General features: G+C 43.0%; 1 protein-coding gene across 7 annotated transcripts in view; it reads right to left on the bottom strand.

The window, feature by feature from the left end:
- grik5 (glutamate receptor, ionotropic, kainate 5) overlaps nucleotides 1–16,726 on the bottom strand; it is an 86,130-nt gene that overhangs the window by 23,646 nt on the left and 45,758 nt on the right. For 5 of the 7 annotated variants that reach the window (XM_046399139.1, XM_046399143.1, XM_046399142.1 and 2 more), the window contains 4 exons: nucleotides 7,203–7,364; nucleotides 6,124–6,288; nucleotides 3,565–3,662; nucleotides 2,989–3,154 (listed from right to left, as the gene is read on the bottom strand). In XM_046399139.1, coding sequence (XP_046255095.1) covers nucleotides 2,989–3,154; nucleotides 3,565–3,662; nucleotides 6,124–6,288; nucleotides 7,203–7,314 — 541 coding nt within the window. In that variant the 5' untranslated portion in view covers nucleotides 7,315–7,364. Of the gene's footprint in view, nucleotides 1–2,230; nucleotides 2,332–2,988; nucleotides 3,155–3,564; nucleotides 3,663–6,123; nucleotides 6,289–7,202; nucleotides 7,365–9,082; nucleotides 9,189–16,726 lie in introns of those variants that run through there. The other 2 variants (XM_046399140.1, XM_046399145.1) reach the window with 2 other exon arrangements.

Here is a 16,726-nt window from a genome sequence, read left to right as displayed (position 1 = left end):
TTCGCGAAAAAGACTCAAGATGTCTCCTGTCTTATTGTCCATTCAGTGTTTAAGTCATGCTCTTACGTATGCCTTTTTTAATATTTCCAATTTTTTTGCATTTAAATGCACTGTGCAACAAGTGTGCACATAAACTCTGCGATATCTGATGACATTTTATCCATGTATGGAGCTACAACATGACAAATTATAACTCAGTCAACATGATTTAGTGCTTGTGAGTCTGAATTGTCGTCCTAATATTTCCAGATGGGTTTTAAGTGTTCTCTAAAATTCATGGTCCCCATCAGCCAAGCAACATGACAAATTTCTAAACATTTTCAATTAACAGACTAATATATTTAGAGGATGGTAAAGCCTTGGCACAGGTAGGCAAGAGCTTTATAATTCACTTTGTGCTTGTTGTCTCATCCATCAATAATTGCTTTTCACTCCCTTGAGATTTGTGTGTATTTGGGATAAAATAGAATATGTTACAATGATTCTGCTAACCAAAAAGACGGACAGAAAGAGGAGCAGACAGACTGAAATACAGTACTTGAGACAATTCACCCACTTCAAATGAATTCCTCTTGAAAATGAGTATAACCAATGGCAGTCAAGACTCACTTGACATTGTGTGTGGAATGAGCCTTTACTAGAAAGTCTACCCCGCTGCTTCCTAATTGTAATTCCATAGTAAAACACTCCTAGCTATGTAAATAAGTGGTGGGGCAGGCATCTGGGGGACAGAGGGGAAGGGGAAAAAGAAAGAGGAGGAAGAGAGAGGTAGTGCATAGAGCCCTTGAGCAGGAGAAAGCCTCTGTAAGCAGTGGGGTAATCACTGAACCAGGCCAAAACTTTAATTAGTTTGAGGAAGGAGGGGAAATAATCAATGCACTTTACAGCTTCCTCCCCTCTTTCACTCTCCTTCTTTCACGTATTCTCTCCCTCACACATCGACTCTAACCTCTCCATGTCTGTCGTCTTAGCCCTGTGCTCTAGTTACCTCTCGCTGTCTTTATCCACCCTCACTCTCACGCTGCCACCATCTCTTCCTCCCGCTGCTCAGTCTTTTATCCCTCTTGCTGTCTTTAACCTCATCCATCTCGTGGAAAATGCATAATGGAATTAGGCTCAGATAGCACGTCGTGACCCGGGCGTAGCGAGAGGAGGGTAAGGTCGGAAAAGACCCAAAAATCTCTGACTCACACCGTTTAGAGGAATATTTATGAACCGCTACTTGCATGGGCTAAAGAGGGACAAATGAGATTAATTCCATTAACATGCTGTTGCAAAAATGACCACTTTCTAAACGCGTTGCTTAATTAGGATGCATGCGTGGTGGGTGTCAGCGAAATGTGTGACTTCACACATTACTCGCCTCACTGACAAAAAAAAAGAGATGTCTACTTCACTCAAACACACCACTCTACACTGGGGTAAACAAGATGAATAAAACAAGTGTGCTGGTGGTAAACATTGTCTGATGTTGAACCTCTGCAGCTCAACACCCAAAAACACCACAATACGAGTACACAAAAACGCACTCGCACGTGTACAGACGTACAATACACTCAGGGGCAACATGACACACAGAGGCACACGTGTGCATAAACACACGCACATGTAAGGACAAAGTGAAGCGAGCGCACAGATAAAAATGTATGAAACACACATACCATGGTGCACACACACACATACACATACACAGTAATTCAGAGTGTGGAACAAGCTTGTTGAGTGGCAGTTAGCACCTATTCTGCAGCCATGGCAACCAGCTCCATGGCGATAGATAGCGCAGCCAAGTGGGTCAGAGTCTGTGAGCGTGATAACCTTGTATAGATCACCTTCAAGCCAAATATATTACACACAGGCACCTCTCAGTCTCTTCACTAGTAAAAGCTGCATCTTTCTTGCCCGAAAGGTAACTATCGGGTCTATCTGTTGCATCCAATTCCTGTGAGACAAGGCTCTTATCTATCCATTCGACTGATGATCAAAACTGGGGGGGGAAACACGATGTCTGATGCCATTTCAAAGCTCTTTTAGTTCAATGAAATGACAAGTCCACAAGGAATTCAGCTTACTTTCAGGGAACACATGAAGGCTGTTTAAATGCTGGGGAGATAATGAAAGCATCTCACTGACTGAATCAATTTTTCATAATGTCACAGCTTTTTGTTTGTCAAAATCTACCTTTTTCACACTCCTATGAGAAGTGTTCACAGGCTTCAATGGTCCCACTTACTTTTTATGTAATTGCCCTTCAGTTCTTGTATGGTTCTGCTTGGCTGGTGTGAGCAGTCAACAGCTGCACAACAACTCACCCTGGCTCAGTTTCACTCGGGGCTGGGCAAAAAGGCACGGGATTATTCAGAGAAAAAATTGGGATTTTGTCACCTCCTACAGCACATAGTGTATCCTGTCATGTATTGGCAGAGCTTTGAATGACCAAACTCTTTAATTCCTTCGACTCCCGATGGGGTAGTGCATAATAAATCAATAACATACTTTTTCAAAATGAAAATAAAGGAGGCTAGTGAATAAGCCCTAAATCCCCTGTGATGTTAAAGCTCTCTGAGAGCCTGGAAAGTTAAATCAAATGTCCCCTAAGTTCTTCCAATACTGGAAAGCATTTCAAACACGAATATTTATTAAATTGCTTTGACTTAGCAACCCTCTGAGACGGATAAGAGAGAGTGTGCGGTAGCCTGAGTAATAAATAGGAAAGCTGCAGCATGAGCCATGTTCTGAACTCTGACAACAGACAGAACTTTATGACCAGACTGCCAAAATGAGTGTCCAACAGCGCAAAACAGTCATATCCGCCCAAGCAGTGTGAACGTGCCAACACTCCTACAGAGACATTTGCACACACACATAGAGTAGGTGAACAAGCTTACAAGAACACAACCGATGCATTCACACCCACCTAAGTACAAACACGGTCATGTAGTCACACGTAATAGACTGTGTATCTATAAAACAGGCTGCATGTGTACTCACACTCAGCCTTGGCGCAGACCAGGCTGGCTGAGGGGTAACTGAAGGAGCGCAAGATGGCTCCTATGGCCAGGCTCAGGTCCTCATTGCTAGGGTACAGAGTGACAGAGGCAAAGCGCAGGTATGGCAAGCGAGGAGTTTCCTCCGGACCAATCTTTACATGAGGGATCTGACGGAAAGAAAGAGGAGAGGAGAGGAGAGGAGAAACATTGAGAAAAACAAATGTGTCATGATAAAAAACACACACATTAGGAGAAAAGTGAGAATAAAGAAGATCCATTAGAGATGCTACAGGGTGAAAAGAGAGATAAGAAGCCTGGCAGAGAACAGAGAGACCTGAAGATAAAAGGGTACCAGAAAAAAAGGAGAACACACTTAGAGAAAGTGGATAACAGTCAATTATACGGGAAGAAATTAAATGGGTAAGAAACACAAAATCTACAGATACGTTCATCACAACACGCATCTGGGGGGGAGAGGTGGTAAGTCAGAGAGAAAGTAGTACCTGATGTCTGTATGCACACATGACATTAAGACAGATCTGTACATTTGTGTGTATGTGCGTGTTTACACACTCACCTCCTTCTCGCCACATATATGACTGACAGTAGAGCCAGAGGCGGGGCTGGAGGCGGGACCTATCACAGAGACGACGCCTTTGGGTAGAATCTGACACACTGAAAAGGAAAAAAGAAAAATAAACATTGAATATGCAGACACACACTTTCCCTCTGCTTGGTTTTGATGGCAGCAGTAGGAGCTGGCATACAAAAGGGGCTGCAGTCAGGGGAAAATGTTGAAATTTTAAGTGCACTGCAGTTTTAAATGCGTCGTGATTTCAGAGTTTAACCACTGGTTCTATTGTAATAGCACAATCTGTCTCATTATAATCTGATTTATTTTGACATAAACACTCCAAGGACCACAGCAGGGCAGGCCAGGGTGAAAACAGACCAGACTGGTAGTCTCCTACAATTAACCAATGCCAGTATGTGTGATTAGACTTTAGACTTTGAACTACTTGGCTCAGGAATGGCTCATGGAAACTGTTTGATTCAGTATAAATTCTATTCAAGAACGGATCTCACTGTTCAAAAGTGACAGCAAAAGCACCCACTATGCTCATATATCCAGGCACATTCAAGGGATTGACATCAGACCTTTTTGCGATACATTTATGTGCACACAGAAACATTTATGTACATTGTGCTTTTAATTTGATTTGAATATTAGTTCATTGTTCTATTTAGTTTTCTGTTTCCCACCCACTGACTGTATATAAATATGAATGACGTGACATCCCAAACATTTCAGTCGCCCCCCCTGTGAGGGGCTGCAGTACAGGTCACAACTCCCTCCCCTTCCATGCTAACAGAAGGAATCTTGACCCTCTAACGCAAGTGCCCGAAATCTGCTCTTTTGCACATAATTGAAACGTCTCCAGTATGTTGAGTAGGTCCATGAATGATTAAACACCAGGGTTTTGTTCACTGATTAATTGACTAATTGACTGGCTTGTAGTCAGTGTTTTAGATCAACAGCCGTAACAGACTCCCATGTACACATGCCACAGACAATTAAAGGAAAGCAGAAAATGTGTGAATGAAGAGCCTGGGCAATATGCTTACTCACCGTCTTCTTGAGAGCTGGATGGGGACACTTTTCTCATTAATGATAAATATGAGGCTAGGGCTAGGCCAAGTTAAGCTAACCAGCTACAGTTTCACATGTAAACTACAAATGTGGGAGCAGTGTTAGTCTTCTCACCTAACCCTCGACAGCATGTCTATTTCAGTAAATTCAAACTTGTGTTTGGGATTAGCATACATAACCGACAAAAGCTTGAGCATGTTGTGCACTCAGGGGTTTCATTCTGTTTTTTAACAGTATCTTTCAACGTGCGAGTTTATTTTTATTGAGTTCCTTCTGTCTGTCAACCTAAAAAGCGCTTTAACAGAAATGTATAATCTGGCGAGTTAACTGTGTTACACAGGTAGTCATAAAATTCTTCTTGCTGGTATATTTAGTTGGTATCTTAATTAATAAATCTCAGTTAGTCCTCCTTAGTCCCCGCCACTCTGAGTGTGTGTGTGTGTGTGTGTGTGTGTGTGAGCATATATGCCAACACTGTGGCCATGTGCTAATGTATAACTGTGTCTGCAGAGAGGGAAGTGTGTGCAAGCATGTGTAAATGTGTGGGGGTGTGTGCAGTTGGGTGCATGCAAGTATGCCTTAGACAGCAGTAGCTGTAAGATGATGAGCTCTCTGATCCACAGACCAAAAAATGCTGCGAGCCTGTCAGAGTCTCCTGCCCATCGGTCAAGGACACAGAGAGAGAGAGAGAGAGAGAGAAAGGGAGAGGGAGAGAGAGAGAGAGAGACCCGCAACTGAAGCATGCACATATGTACAAAACCCTTTTCAAGCACACACAGACATTTTGCCAGTAGCTTGTGTCAATGACCTATTAGAATAGGAACAGGGAGTCTCCTCAGTGACTGAATTTAGCAGTTCTTCTGTCTTCAAAGACTCCCAACATTCATTTTAAACTCTGTATATATCAATACAAACTTCATGCGGCAGCCACTGTGGTGTGTTGCTGCGTTCTGCTTGGCCTGTACAACTGATCTGTATTAGTAGATGATTTGTTTTTGACGTGGCCTGCAGAGTAGACGGTGGCAGCTGTTACTGGAAGGCACTGGTCCACTAATTTTAATGAGACGGGCTTACTGGCCCATCACTAGTCTCCAGTGACATGTAAACTAATCAGCAGAATCCCTTACAGGCTCCTAAACACGTGAAAGTAGTTTTGTCTTTGGCCATTTTCCTAATCATTTGAGGTTTTTGCTCAGAAAGAGGCAGTTTTATAGAAAATGTAATTATGTTTTTTAAAAAAATATCAGTACTCTGTTGTACAAAACCTGGAGCACATGTAGACTGCTGTTCTTCTCTGTACTTGTCACTATTAATATTAATATTCCATATTATTAATTATATCTACTGGTATTTTTAGTGGCCACTTTTTGCCCGTGCTAATTAGACACTTGAACTGTAATGGATTTCACTGGACTTCATCACTCTCAGATGGGCTGTGTGAATCTGCTCCACTGGTCTTCTTCGGTGTGCATCGGCCCCACTCACTGGTGTCAGTAGTGTCGTACTGGGAGTCTTTCTGCAGCTCATATATGTCCACCTCCACTCGGGCTCGGGACGGGCCCTCCATCACGCTGTTGATGTTCTCTCTAGCAAGGGCCAACGCCAGCCGCTCCCCACGCCCACACACAGACTGGTCATCCAGGATCGCCGCTAGAGAGGCAGAGAGCAAAGGAGAGAAAGGTGAAACAGAGGAGAGGAGGACAGAGTATGAAGATGGAGGGCAGTGAGAGGGGAGGAACAGGTTGAGATGAGGAGGAGTAGAGGTGGAAGATCCATGCTCATGTGTGGGTTGGAAGGAGAGAGGGGATGACAGAGGGGTGAAAATCACTGACTGCAGGGGGAATGAAGGGATTTGACCATGTTGAAATTCATAAGTGATATAAAATCTTAGCAATACCAGAAATTATGTTATGATTTTGAAGAGGATTCTCCCCGTCATATTAAATAATTTGAGATGACAGAATCTCACTGCAATAGGGTTAGTCAGTTAAATGCTGATTATCAGATCACTTTCATATCTGACAAATAAAGCTACATACTGTCGAGAAAGTGTTGATACAAAACTATCACGATACAGGAGTTACTGATCAAATATATTGCAATAAATTGCCATACTGTATAGAAGGTGCTATATAGCAGTATGTGCCTACTTCGCACTGCCTTGGTTGAAGTTGTCAAATGCGTTGATGTGAAAAAGTCAGTTTTTTTAGTAATGTTACTCTTATTCATATTTTTTTCTTGCTTGTTTCTCCTGCCTTTGTCTGAATGACAGGAAACAGCAGGGAGAAACAGAGGACGACATGCAGCAAAGGGAACCGTGCTGGAATCAAACTCGGTCCGCTACTGTTGAGGACACAGCCCCAGTACATGGTGCACACACTCCACCAGAGCCAGGTGAGCTACCAGGGTGCCCTTATTCTTACACCTGCAAACATGTAGTTGATTAAAAAAGACTTACATGTTTCGTCTAAGATTATATCTGCCAATCACTTTTTGGGTGGGGAAAAATTTACTGTAGAAGGACAGTTTCGTACCAACCAAGGGAGGACAACAGGGCCACTCACCCATGCGGACGGAGGAGAGCAAGGGGGCCTGACTGAGGGAGCGTGGCGGCATGGTGACTAGCAGGAAGGAAAGGAAGTGTATTGACAGCAGCAATGCTGGCAGAGCCGGCATCTTCTACTGCTCCTCATGGAGAATGGTCTGCTGGCTGCCTGTACCACCACCTGCAGGAATGGAAGACACACCGCACATTAGTGGACACACAATCATTCACCTGGCACAGGACGTTTCTCTTTGACTTGTCACCCTGCAGCTTATCTTCAATTTACTCTGTCACATTTCCATGTAGCGGGAGCACCTGTAATTTGACAGCACATACAATAGGCTTTCATGCTCAGCTATGAAGATGTTCACTGTCATATCACAGAGCAGCCCGGTCCCATGCATGCAGCCTGTCGAATAAAAGAACAGTACACACATCTCTATTCATGTCCCCTGTGTAAAGCCTGCCATTTAGAAGTGACAGGACTCAGCCTTGAAGAGATTTCCAGCAGTGCTAAGACAACATCACAGCAACTGGCACACACATCGCTACACAAACGCATCTACATGTACCTACACTTGCAAACATGCATACAAACAAACCCACAAGCATCTTACATACTACAAAAGCTAGCTGAATACACACAAAGAGACTCACAAGTACAAAGACAACGGCCGTGACAGAGCACATGACCGTTCAGTATACATCCACACATGCCTGTAGACATTTGCGAGTTTTCCATAACGTAAACCCCCACCCCCAGCCACACAAACATAAAAACGCATACAAAGAGAGCTCAGCTGGGAAGCCTTCGCACGGAGTGACAAAGCCTTGCTTTGACTGACAACCTGACAAGGCAGAGTGTGAAAGGATGGAGAGATGAAAGGAGGGATGAAGACAGAGGCGAGGAGAAGAAGTGTTGTGTGACAGACAGGCACGGAGGTTGAGGGAGGGGTGGTGTTGGTGATGGTGGTGATGGCGGTGGGGGCCGTTGACCTGCGAATGTTTCAAACGTCTGTTTCACCGGTTCTGAGCTTTAGACGGGTCTGACAGACAGCTGAAAGAGTCAGTTCATGCCCTTCAATTGACCCTTGCAGCTGTAAACAAGGGGTTGCTGGAGTGGTAGAGGACTGACCTTTGACTCTGACAAGTGCATGTTGTGTTTGTGTTCCCTCCCACTTCCATCTTTTTTTCCCTCCTTTTGTTTTACAGCCTCTTCCCTTTGAGATCTTCGTTTTGGATTTTTTCTCCTCTGCTCACCTTTCCTGCACTTGTTTAGCTTTGATGTTTAAAGCACATTAAAGAAAAAACCTGCTTTGAATCAGTGGTCTTATCTCATAAATCAACCATGCTTTCCTTGACCCTGTATTTTTATTTCTTGCTCTTCTATGCAATGACTGACCTCCCTTTCTTCCCATCAAACTTTACATGACTCTCGTTCTCAGGTTTGCTGTGTCAAAGGAGGAGCAAGTGTGCGCGCAAACATGTTTGCAATACTAATAGGATGCACCATACTGTGCAGATGGCTGTGTTGCTCTCATTATGGTTACCGCAGATCAACATGAGGAGATGCAGGGCTTATGCAGGCCATCTGTATGTGTGACACAGCATAGAATAACAGGCACCCAGTGGGAGTCTTTTTTTTTCCCCCTCACACAATGTTTCCAACAAATCATTCTTGTTTTAGGTGCCAATAATTAATTGCTGCATCACCATGTCGTTGTCATGTCTGTGTGCATGTGTGTGATGGTGCACATGGACAAAAGAGACAGCTGATTATTCTGACCACAGAGCGACAATCAGCTGTGTGTTGTGCTGCACAGTACTCCATTTTGCTGGCTGTCACTACTGTATTCAGTTTACCTCACACACCAGTTGTTTCTTTCTCGATTTACTCACCACCAAAGTGTCTGTGTGAGGCATCTGGACCCGTGTGTTTATTTCGTATCTTGGCATGTGTGAGTGTGATGACGTATTGATTTAGTCCAGCTGAAGTGGCTGGCCCTCAGGTGCAGTCAATCAAAACAATGGGGAACCTATCATGGGAGCACTGCATTTCACAGGAGCCATCTGATTGGCTATTACCAAGAAGCAGCTTGCCACGATGACGAATAAGTTCCTAACTGAGGCTATGCCTTCATCAATGATGGGATGGAACCGGTGCTATTTCATTGTTATTGAGAGCTATTGACAGCATTAGACAGGGAAGATTGCAGCATCTATACTCCAAGGAGAAGAAGTGGGGGGAGGGAGGAAGAAGATGGAAAGCTGTGATTGAAGTAAGGAGAATGAGAGAAAAAAAAGAAGTGGAGGGAATGGGCTTGGACGATGGGGGAATAAAAGAACAAAATTGAATACAGAGAGAAGAGATTGGAAAGTGTTTCTGTGGAAAGAGAGACGCAGAGGAGCAGAGAGGGAGAAAGGAACAGGAACAGCAGCTGAAAGTACATTTACTCAAGTATTGTACTCAGGTACATCAATGCAGTTTTTATCAACACAATATGATGTGTTATGATAGATTAAACTCCACCTTTCCATCCTTTTTCTAGCTGCAACCTCAAAATATGTTCATCAATAACTAGAATCCAGTATGAGTAACAAAATAAATTCAGGATCACACTTAAATCATCTGCCAGGGATGAACTACCAACTACTCTAAAGTTAGATTCTCTTATTGCCTTTTGAGATTTTACAGCTTCACTATCAAATGTTTTTTTAAGACTTTTGCACTTTTTTTTATTAATCATATTTGCTGTTTAATTGTCTGGATGTGTTGTTCTTGTACGCAAGTCAAGAGGTTGCCTCATTAGTGTGTAATGTGTCATTGTCACAGGTCCTTTTGTTGAAAAAAAAAAAAAACAAAAAAACAATCTTGATGTCATATAGAATACAATTTGCATAATGTGTACTTTTACATTTGATATTTTATTTTAATAAAACACATATATGATACTTGTGTATTTCAGTAAATCTCTGATGCAGGACTCGTAACAGAGTATTTTTGACGCTTCCTCCACTGCTGCAGGAGAGTGAAAGAAAGCAAGCAGCTAAAGTTTAGTAAAAGGTGGAGGGAGTCAGGGAAACAAATGCAGCCAGAGAGAACGAGAGAGAGCAAACGGTGAGATGCTATTTCAATGTTTAATTTGCGAGGACTGTGTCTCTGGCTCCTGTAGGTGCTCTGTTGCTGTAGTAGTACATGCATGAGTCCCCATAGCAGCCGGGTGTCAGTCTGCAGGGAGCTGGAGAAACAAGAGGCCCAAGCAGAGCCAGACTAGTCTGAGCTGTACAGAAAACACCACTTCTACCCCCCCCACCTCACTCGCTTTCATTCTGCACCCTGCTGTAAGTCACCCCGCATGCTGGCACCACTGAGAAATGCACAAAAGCAAAAATACATAAATATCCTGACTCGTAGTGTGTGTGTGTGTGTGTGTGTGTGTGCTTGCAGGAGAGAGTATAAAAGAGAGAGAGGGACAGAAAGAGAGAGAGAGAGAACGGAGAGAGAGGACATTCAACCCATTTGGAGATTTAGCTGTGTGGTGCATGCATTCATTTAATGTGTTTATGAAAGCATATGCACATTTGTGTGTTTGCTGTTTTGTTGGACGTGTGTGTGTGTGCTGGAGACTTGGCGGCTGGCTTATAGTGTCTGCAGTGCCTATTATGAAAGAGAAAACCGTAAAATCAGAGATCTTAATTATCTAGAGAGAGTGTGAGGAATGGGGGGGGTGGGGGTGGAAAAAAAACGAGGGAACATTATCTTGCCTCAAACCCCTAGGCAGATGAGTAGAGGATGAACAGAGTCTAAGGCAGAGGAAGCAGGATGAGTGATGGCAAGGGAAGAGTGAAGGAAGAGAGGGAAGCACAGAAAGACAAAAAGGACTCAGATGGAGAAAAGCAGCTTGCGGGGGGGTGAGGAGAAGGAGAAGGAGAAGGGGAAGGACTGTTGGTGGGGGGGCTGGCGAATCATTTGTTTTTTTCCCCTTCTGTCTTATTGTATGACACAAGGAAATCTGACAGTTATCATAATGGAAGGATGAATCATTCCCGTAATTGAATTTGCAAGTGGAACGGCTTCAGTGGTTTCAGTGGATTTGAGGAGACTGTAGCGCCAGCCATTATGGGACAGAAGTGTTATTTTTCTGTTTCTTCTTACAGCTAATCGTCATTGTTGACTTGAGAGGGCCTGCTGCAGACAGCTGGGATGCTGTCCCCTGTATGAGCAGAGTCAGGCCACTCTGGAGCATTTGTTAACCCCCAAAGACAATGTGGAGGAGCTGGGAATGGTGTGTGTGTGTGTGTGTGTGTGTGTGTGTGTGTGTGTGTGTAAGCAGTGTCAGTGGGAGTGGAAAATTACCGAGGATCCTTCATTCACCCCTTTTGGCATTTTGTAGGATTAAGTGTTTAGTACTTTGTGTCTGCCTCTAATATCAAAGCAGCAGCACATGTTCTTAGTAGCATTGACTCAGCGTTTTTACTTTGCACCCATTCGCACTTTCTCCCTCTCCTCTCCTCCTACATGTACCTCTCTAATCTCACCATCTCTGCCTTCCTCTTCTATCTTAGCTATGTCTTCCTCCCTGTCTCTGCTGTCCCTCTCATGCCTTTGTTTCAGTTTTTACCTTTTCTTTATTCATGGATTGTTACCTTCACCTTTCCTTCCCGCTGCCATTCTCAGCGCTTTTATTTTTTTTCTTTCTTCTTTTGGAGAATTTGGTTTTGAGTCATGCCAGACTTTCAGGTGCGGTTCAACATTTTGAACAAATATGATTTATTCATTCCATGGAAGCTGGTACGTATATCTTAAAAGAGATTTTTTAAAATGTTTACTTGAGCGCAGAATGTTAGAGAAAAGGTTACATTACTTTAGCCATAGTGAACACGAAAAAAAATAAGATTGTGTTGTATTCCTTTGTAAACAATGCAATTAAATACGGCAATAATGCAATATTATCCTCGAGACCCTCAACCTTCTGAGAGGCAACAATTAAATGAATATCTGACAAGGTAGCAAACTAATTCAGCAACAAACTGCAGTCTCAGAAAGCATTTGAAGCAACATAGAACTTTTAAACTGGATGATTCTGCATAATCCACATCCAACACTTCCATTGCACTTTCTTTCTACATGGTAAAAGAGAAAAAAACTAAAACCTGTTGGTGGAAGACTGTTGCTACAGTTTTTAAAAAGCAAATATTAAATGTTTTTTTTTTTTCGGAAACTGTGAACTCCAGCTGTCTCCTGCACGAACATCAGATACACTACTCCCCGAGTTGTTACCAAATGATTGGCAGGGAGGACTGGCAAAGGACATGAATTATGCACCACAGAAATCCTACAATATATGCAGGAATACTCAGCTGCTTAGAAAGAGTTTTAAAAATGACTGAACTTTATAAGCAGTGATGAAGCCGACAGTCTGAGCTTCCCAGATGTGAGGATTTGTTATATTTCTGTTTCAAAGCATTGTAAATTGATTTTATTTGGGTTTTGGTGAGACAAAACAAACAGCACCCGTCACAATTTGTACTACAGTGATTTAAAATGTGTGTACTTTGACCCAGAAACGAGAATTTATTTATCTTAATTAGACAATGTTTCAACCCCAGTGGAGTCTACAAAGAAAGTTGAACGCAGATCTGACTAGCTCGACTAATTCACCAAATAAGCATGCAGGCGTTCAGCAGTGCTGATTCCCAGTTGTCTCACACCTCCATGTGACCACATAACATTAGCTGAAAGCCTCACTCTAAGCTTCTCAACATTTAATACCTGACTGTCATGTTGTTGATTGCATCAGGTGTTCATATTATTGTGTCCAACCGAAGTAAGTCCAGTCTCTAGCCTTGCGTCTCACAGTTACTCCCACCCACTTCCTATATGTTTTCACCTTGTCCTCCCTCAGCAGGGCTGCAGACACTTTGATCTCTCATTTTCACTCTCTCTCTCTCTCTCTCTCTCCTCTGCCCTCTCTTCTCTTTCTCTCCATCCTCCCCCACCTCTGTATCTCTTCTCACTCAGCCTCTATCTATTTGGTCTCTCTTCCTCAGGAACACTCTATACCCCTGTCTCTTTACTGACCTCTCTCTCTCTTCTCTCTCCCCATCTTAGCTTTCACCCGTCTCTTCAATCTCGACAGTGCACTTTCTCTGTTACAGTCCCCCCCTCCACCACCCTCCCCCCTCCCTCCCTCCTTCTCTCTGTTCATTGGACATGGATAAATTCTTCCCAGTGTTCTCCTTGACAAAGAGGCCCTCAGTCAGTGACACCGGCTGCTTGGGGAACCACCATGCTCCTGTGACACTGTCACATCCGAGTATGTCACGCACAAACATGCACACACACCCAAACACACGAGCATCCATTGGTTGTGCGCACATACACCAACTCTCAGGGAAGGTTCAGAGAACACTGTGTGTGTGTTTGCTTAGGCGTAAGCATATTGTCTTTTTGCTTTCCCCATGTCTGCGTCCCAGTGCATGCCTGCGTGTTATGTGTTTGTACGTGCCTGCAGTGAGTTTGCATTTCAGCCTTCCTGCATGTACCACCTGCTGTTCAGATCAGTGTGGCTTTGGAGGGGCGAAGCTCAATGTGCTGTCCTGTACTCCACTACTCTCCTATGCTACACAATCCTCTGTTCTGTTCTGTTTTTCAGCTTTAGAAACGAGCATTAAAATCAGCAACCAAATACATCAAACTCACTCATATCAAGGGTCATGTTTCCAGTCAGGCATCATCAGTGTTTAAGTCAACCAACTACAGCAGAGCTTGAAAGTAACAGCTGCCAGGATGCCATTGGCAATCATTTTCAGAAGGTGACAACCACTTCTTGGCCTTTGGTTGCCATCAGTGGCAGTGATTTTTTTTGAAAATAGGGGCAGCAAACAGAAAAAAAAAACAAAAAACAAGCGCACTCTCTAGTAGTTTTAAGGAATTTGGATCATTAAATTCCGAAAAAAACTGGCACTGTTTGCAGGCATCTTAGACTTTTATTTTTCTTTGTCTCTGTTTCCCATCTTTTAAATATTTTTATTCTTTTCTAATAGATTAAGGTACGTACTGGAGTGTGCCCTGATCTAACTCCTTAAGGGTTTATGCACCTGTCCATCACACTTATTAATGTTTATGGATCTATTAGTTTGTAAACAAATAAAAATTAAAATTAAAAAAAAAAGATGTTCAGTGTCACTAGCTGTTGACGCAGGTCCCACTTGTTGCAGCTGTGGCTTATGTAAGCACAGCAGTTTAATCACAATTAGGAGGCTCTCCTTGAACTCACTCGCCCCCTGGCTTGTTTAGCGAGCTAAAATTTGCATTCAGAACAAAGACTTGGAAATATAAGAGTGATAATATTATACACGGCGCTGTGAAGAGAACAGTGTCTGAGCCAAAAGAGTGCACTGTCAATTTAAATCAGTGTTAGCCATCAGGTGGATGTCACACTAAATGTTTTAATTGTCATAATGAACGGCTGATATGGGTTTAATGATGTATCTATTTTGAACATACTTTATTTGACTTATATTACTATAATGACATTTTTGGACCATTTTTGGACCCTTGTGTTTTTACTTGTTACTAACATGCTCATTTCTTGCTGTTGTCTTTTTCTCCAACTAGTATGGATAGGATGTCTTTTTGAATTGCTTCTCCTGGGGTTTCTTTCCGTTCGTTTCACTTGTATGCTTAAGAGCTTCGGTGTGTATGTGTGTGAATAGTATTTTACTTGTATTTTTCCAACCTGTGAGGCCCATCAGGACATGTGGATGTTATATGTGGCTATACAAATAAATCTGACTTGATTCCACTTGACTTGAGGGACTAATATTAACATGCAGAGCCTCTGTATGTTTTGGCAGACTACTGGGGCAGAATATTTAAATGATGGCTGTTACTTTACAGTAAGAAAAACTATACTGCATCATGAAAGCACTTCTGAGTCAGAAGTTTAGTTTCTTTGATCAGTCAGGGCACAGAGGCTTCACAGCACAGAGATGTTTGTGAATCATTCAAAGCCGGCGAGTAAATGTGGCTTTAAAATAACCACACATCTACAGTGGACATGAAACAGGAAAACAGAAACAGGACTATATGCAGTGAGACAGACAAAGGAAGAGTGTTTGCCTTCGCGCTGCCATAGCTCAGAGATGAACTGATGAACCGACTCCACACAGCTCTCCCACTTAGACACCCACGCGCCACACACACACATACAGACACACACACACACACAACAGATACATTAAAATGTACACAAACATATCCAACACACACAGATACACACACAGGTTGTGGATTAAATGACTCAGATGGCATTTGCTCTCTCTGTCTCTCTCCCTCTCTCTCTCTCTCTCTCTCTCTCTCTCTCCCTCTCTCTCTCATTGTCAGGTTTTGCTGCCGTGGCAACAGAGTTGAGGATGAGAGGAGGAGGGAGTGGGAGTGGGGAGGTAGTGTGAGGGAGATGGAGAGAGTGGAGTGAGGAGAGGAGAGGTAGCCAGGGATGGATCAGGTAAACGAGAGATCGGGGAGTCAGAGCCCACTGGTCATGTGAGGCAGGGCTTCGTCGCTGCTGCAATGTGTGTTTTTCTGTGTGTGTGTGTGATTGACTATGTCCTAACAGTGAGAGGCAGAAACACAAGGAATGTGCTTTTGCTGCGTGACTGGGAACAAGTGTGCACACTTCGCCCGAATGGGGTGTGTGCTGTATGACTAGGACATGTTGCGTGTCCACTCAGATCGTTGTATAATTCTGTCACCCACGACCGCGTCTAAAATTGGTCAGCTGAGATCAGGACGAGCCATCGCAGTATCAGAGCTGATAGAGAGCGACTGGGATGAGAGGGGGAAAAAAAACAAAACAAAAACCCGAAACAAAACATGAAAATAAAGGGGCAAAACTGAGTGCTGCGAAAGTGCTCTTGTGATTCAAGTTTACATGTGGGGCTTCTGGTTTGTGTTTTCGTCTGTACTAATTTGCTTTGCAGAAAGCAGCATGCTCAAATTTGGTTTGTTTTCAGCTGCCCCGGGCAAGAGACAAATTTCCTCTGACTGCACTTCTCTTACTCAGTTCAACGTCTGAAAAGGATTCACTTGCAGCTATGCAAAGTAACGATGCAAAAAACGAAATATGTAGGGCAAACCACTGCTCTCAATGAGGAGAGGAAAGATCGTGCTCTTTGTAGAGTTAAATTGTCAAGTATTTTGTAGAGCGCCTGGGTTAAAATCCTGTCGAAAAACAAAACGTTACATGATGTTTTTTTATCAGAGGATTACTACCAGCTCTTTCATTAAACACATTTCACAAAGAAACCCACGGAAATCAGTTTGTCTGCTCAAGGAAACTGCACATGGATAAATGAACAAGACTTGAATCATCACTAAGTTGGATGAAGCGTGTTTTTATGATCGCTGCAGGTGTGATGAAAGCCTTTCAGGGAATCAATGTGAGAATATAAAAACATCATTACGACTTTCCTGTAAATGTCTTCCTGTGAACAGATGTTTAACTTGATCAGATAATGTGATGATTTCAAATTAACAAC

Source organism: Scatophagus argus, chromosome 9, assembly GCF_020382885.2.
Source record: "Scatophagus argus isolate fScaArg1 chromosome 9, fScaArg1.pri, whole genome shotgun sequence".
In the NCBI taxonomy this organism is placed as follows: domain Eukaryota; kingdom Metazoa; phylum Chordata; class Actinopteri; family Scatophagidae; genus Scatophagus; species Scatophagus argus.
The sequence above is the reverse complement of the archived record's forward strand: the minus strand, read 5'-3'. Positions and strand labels throughout refer to the sequence as shown.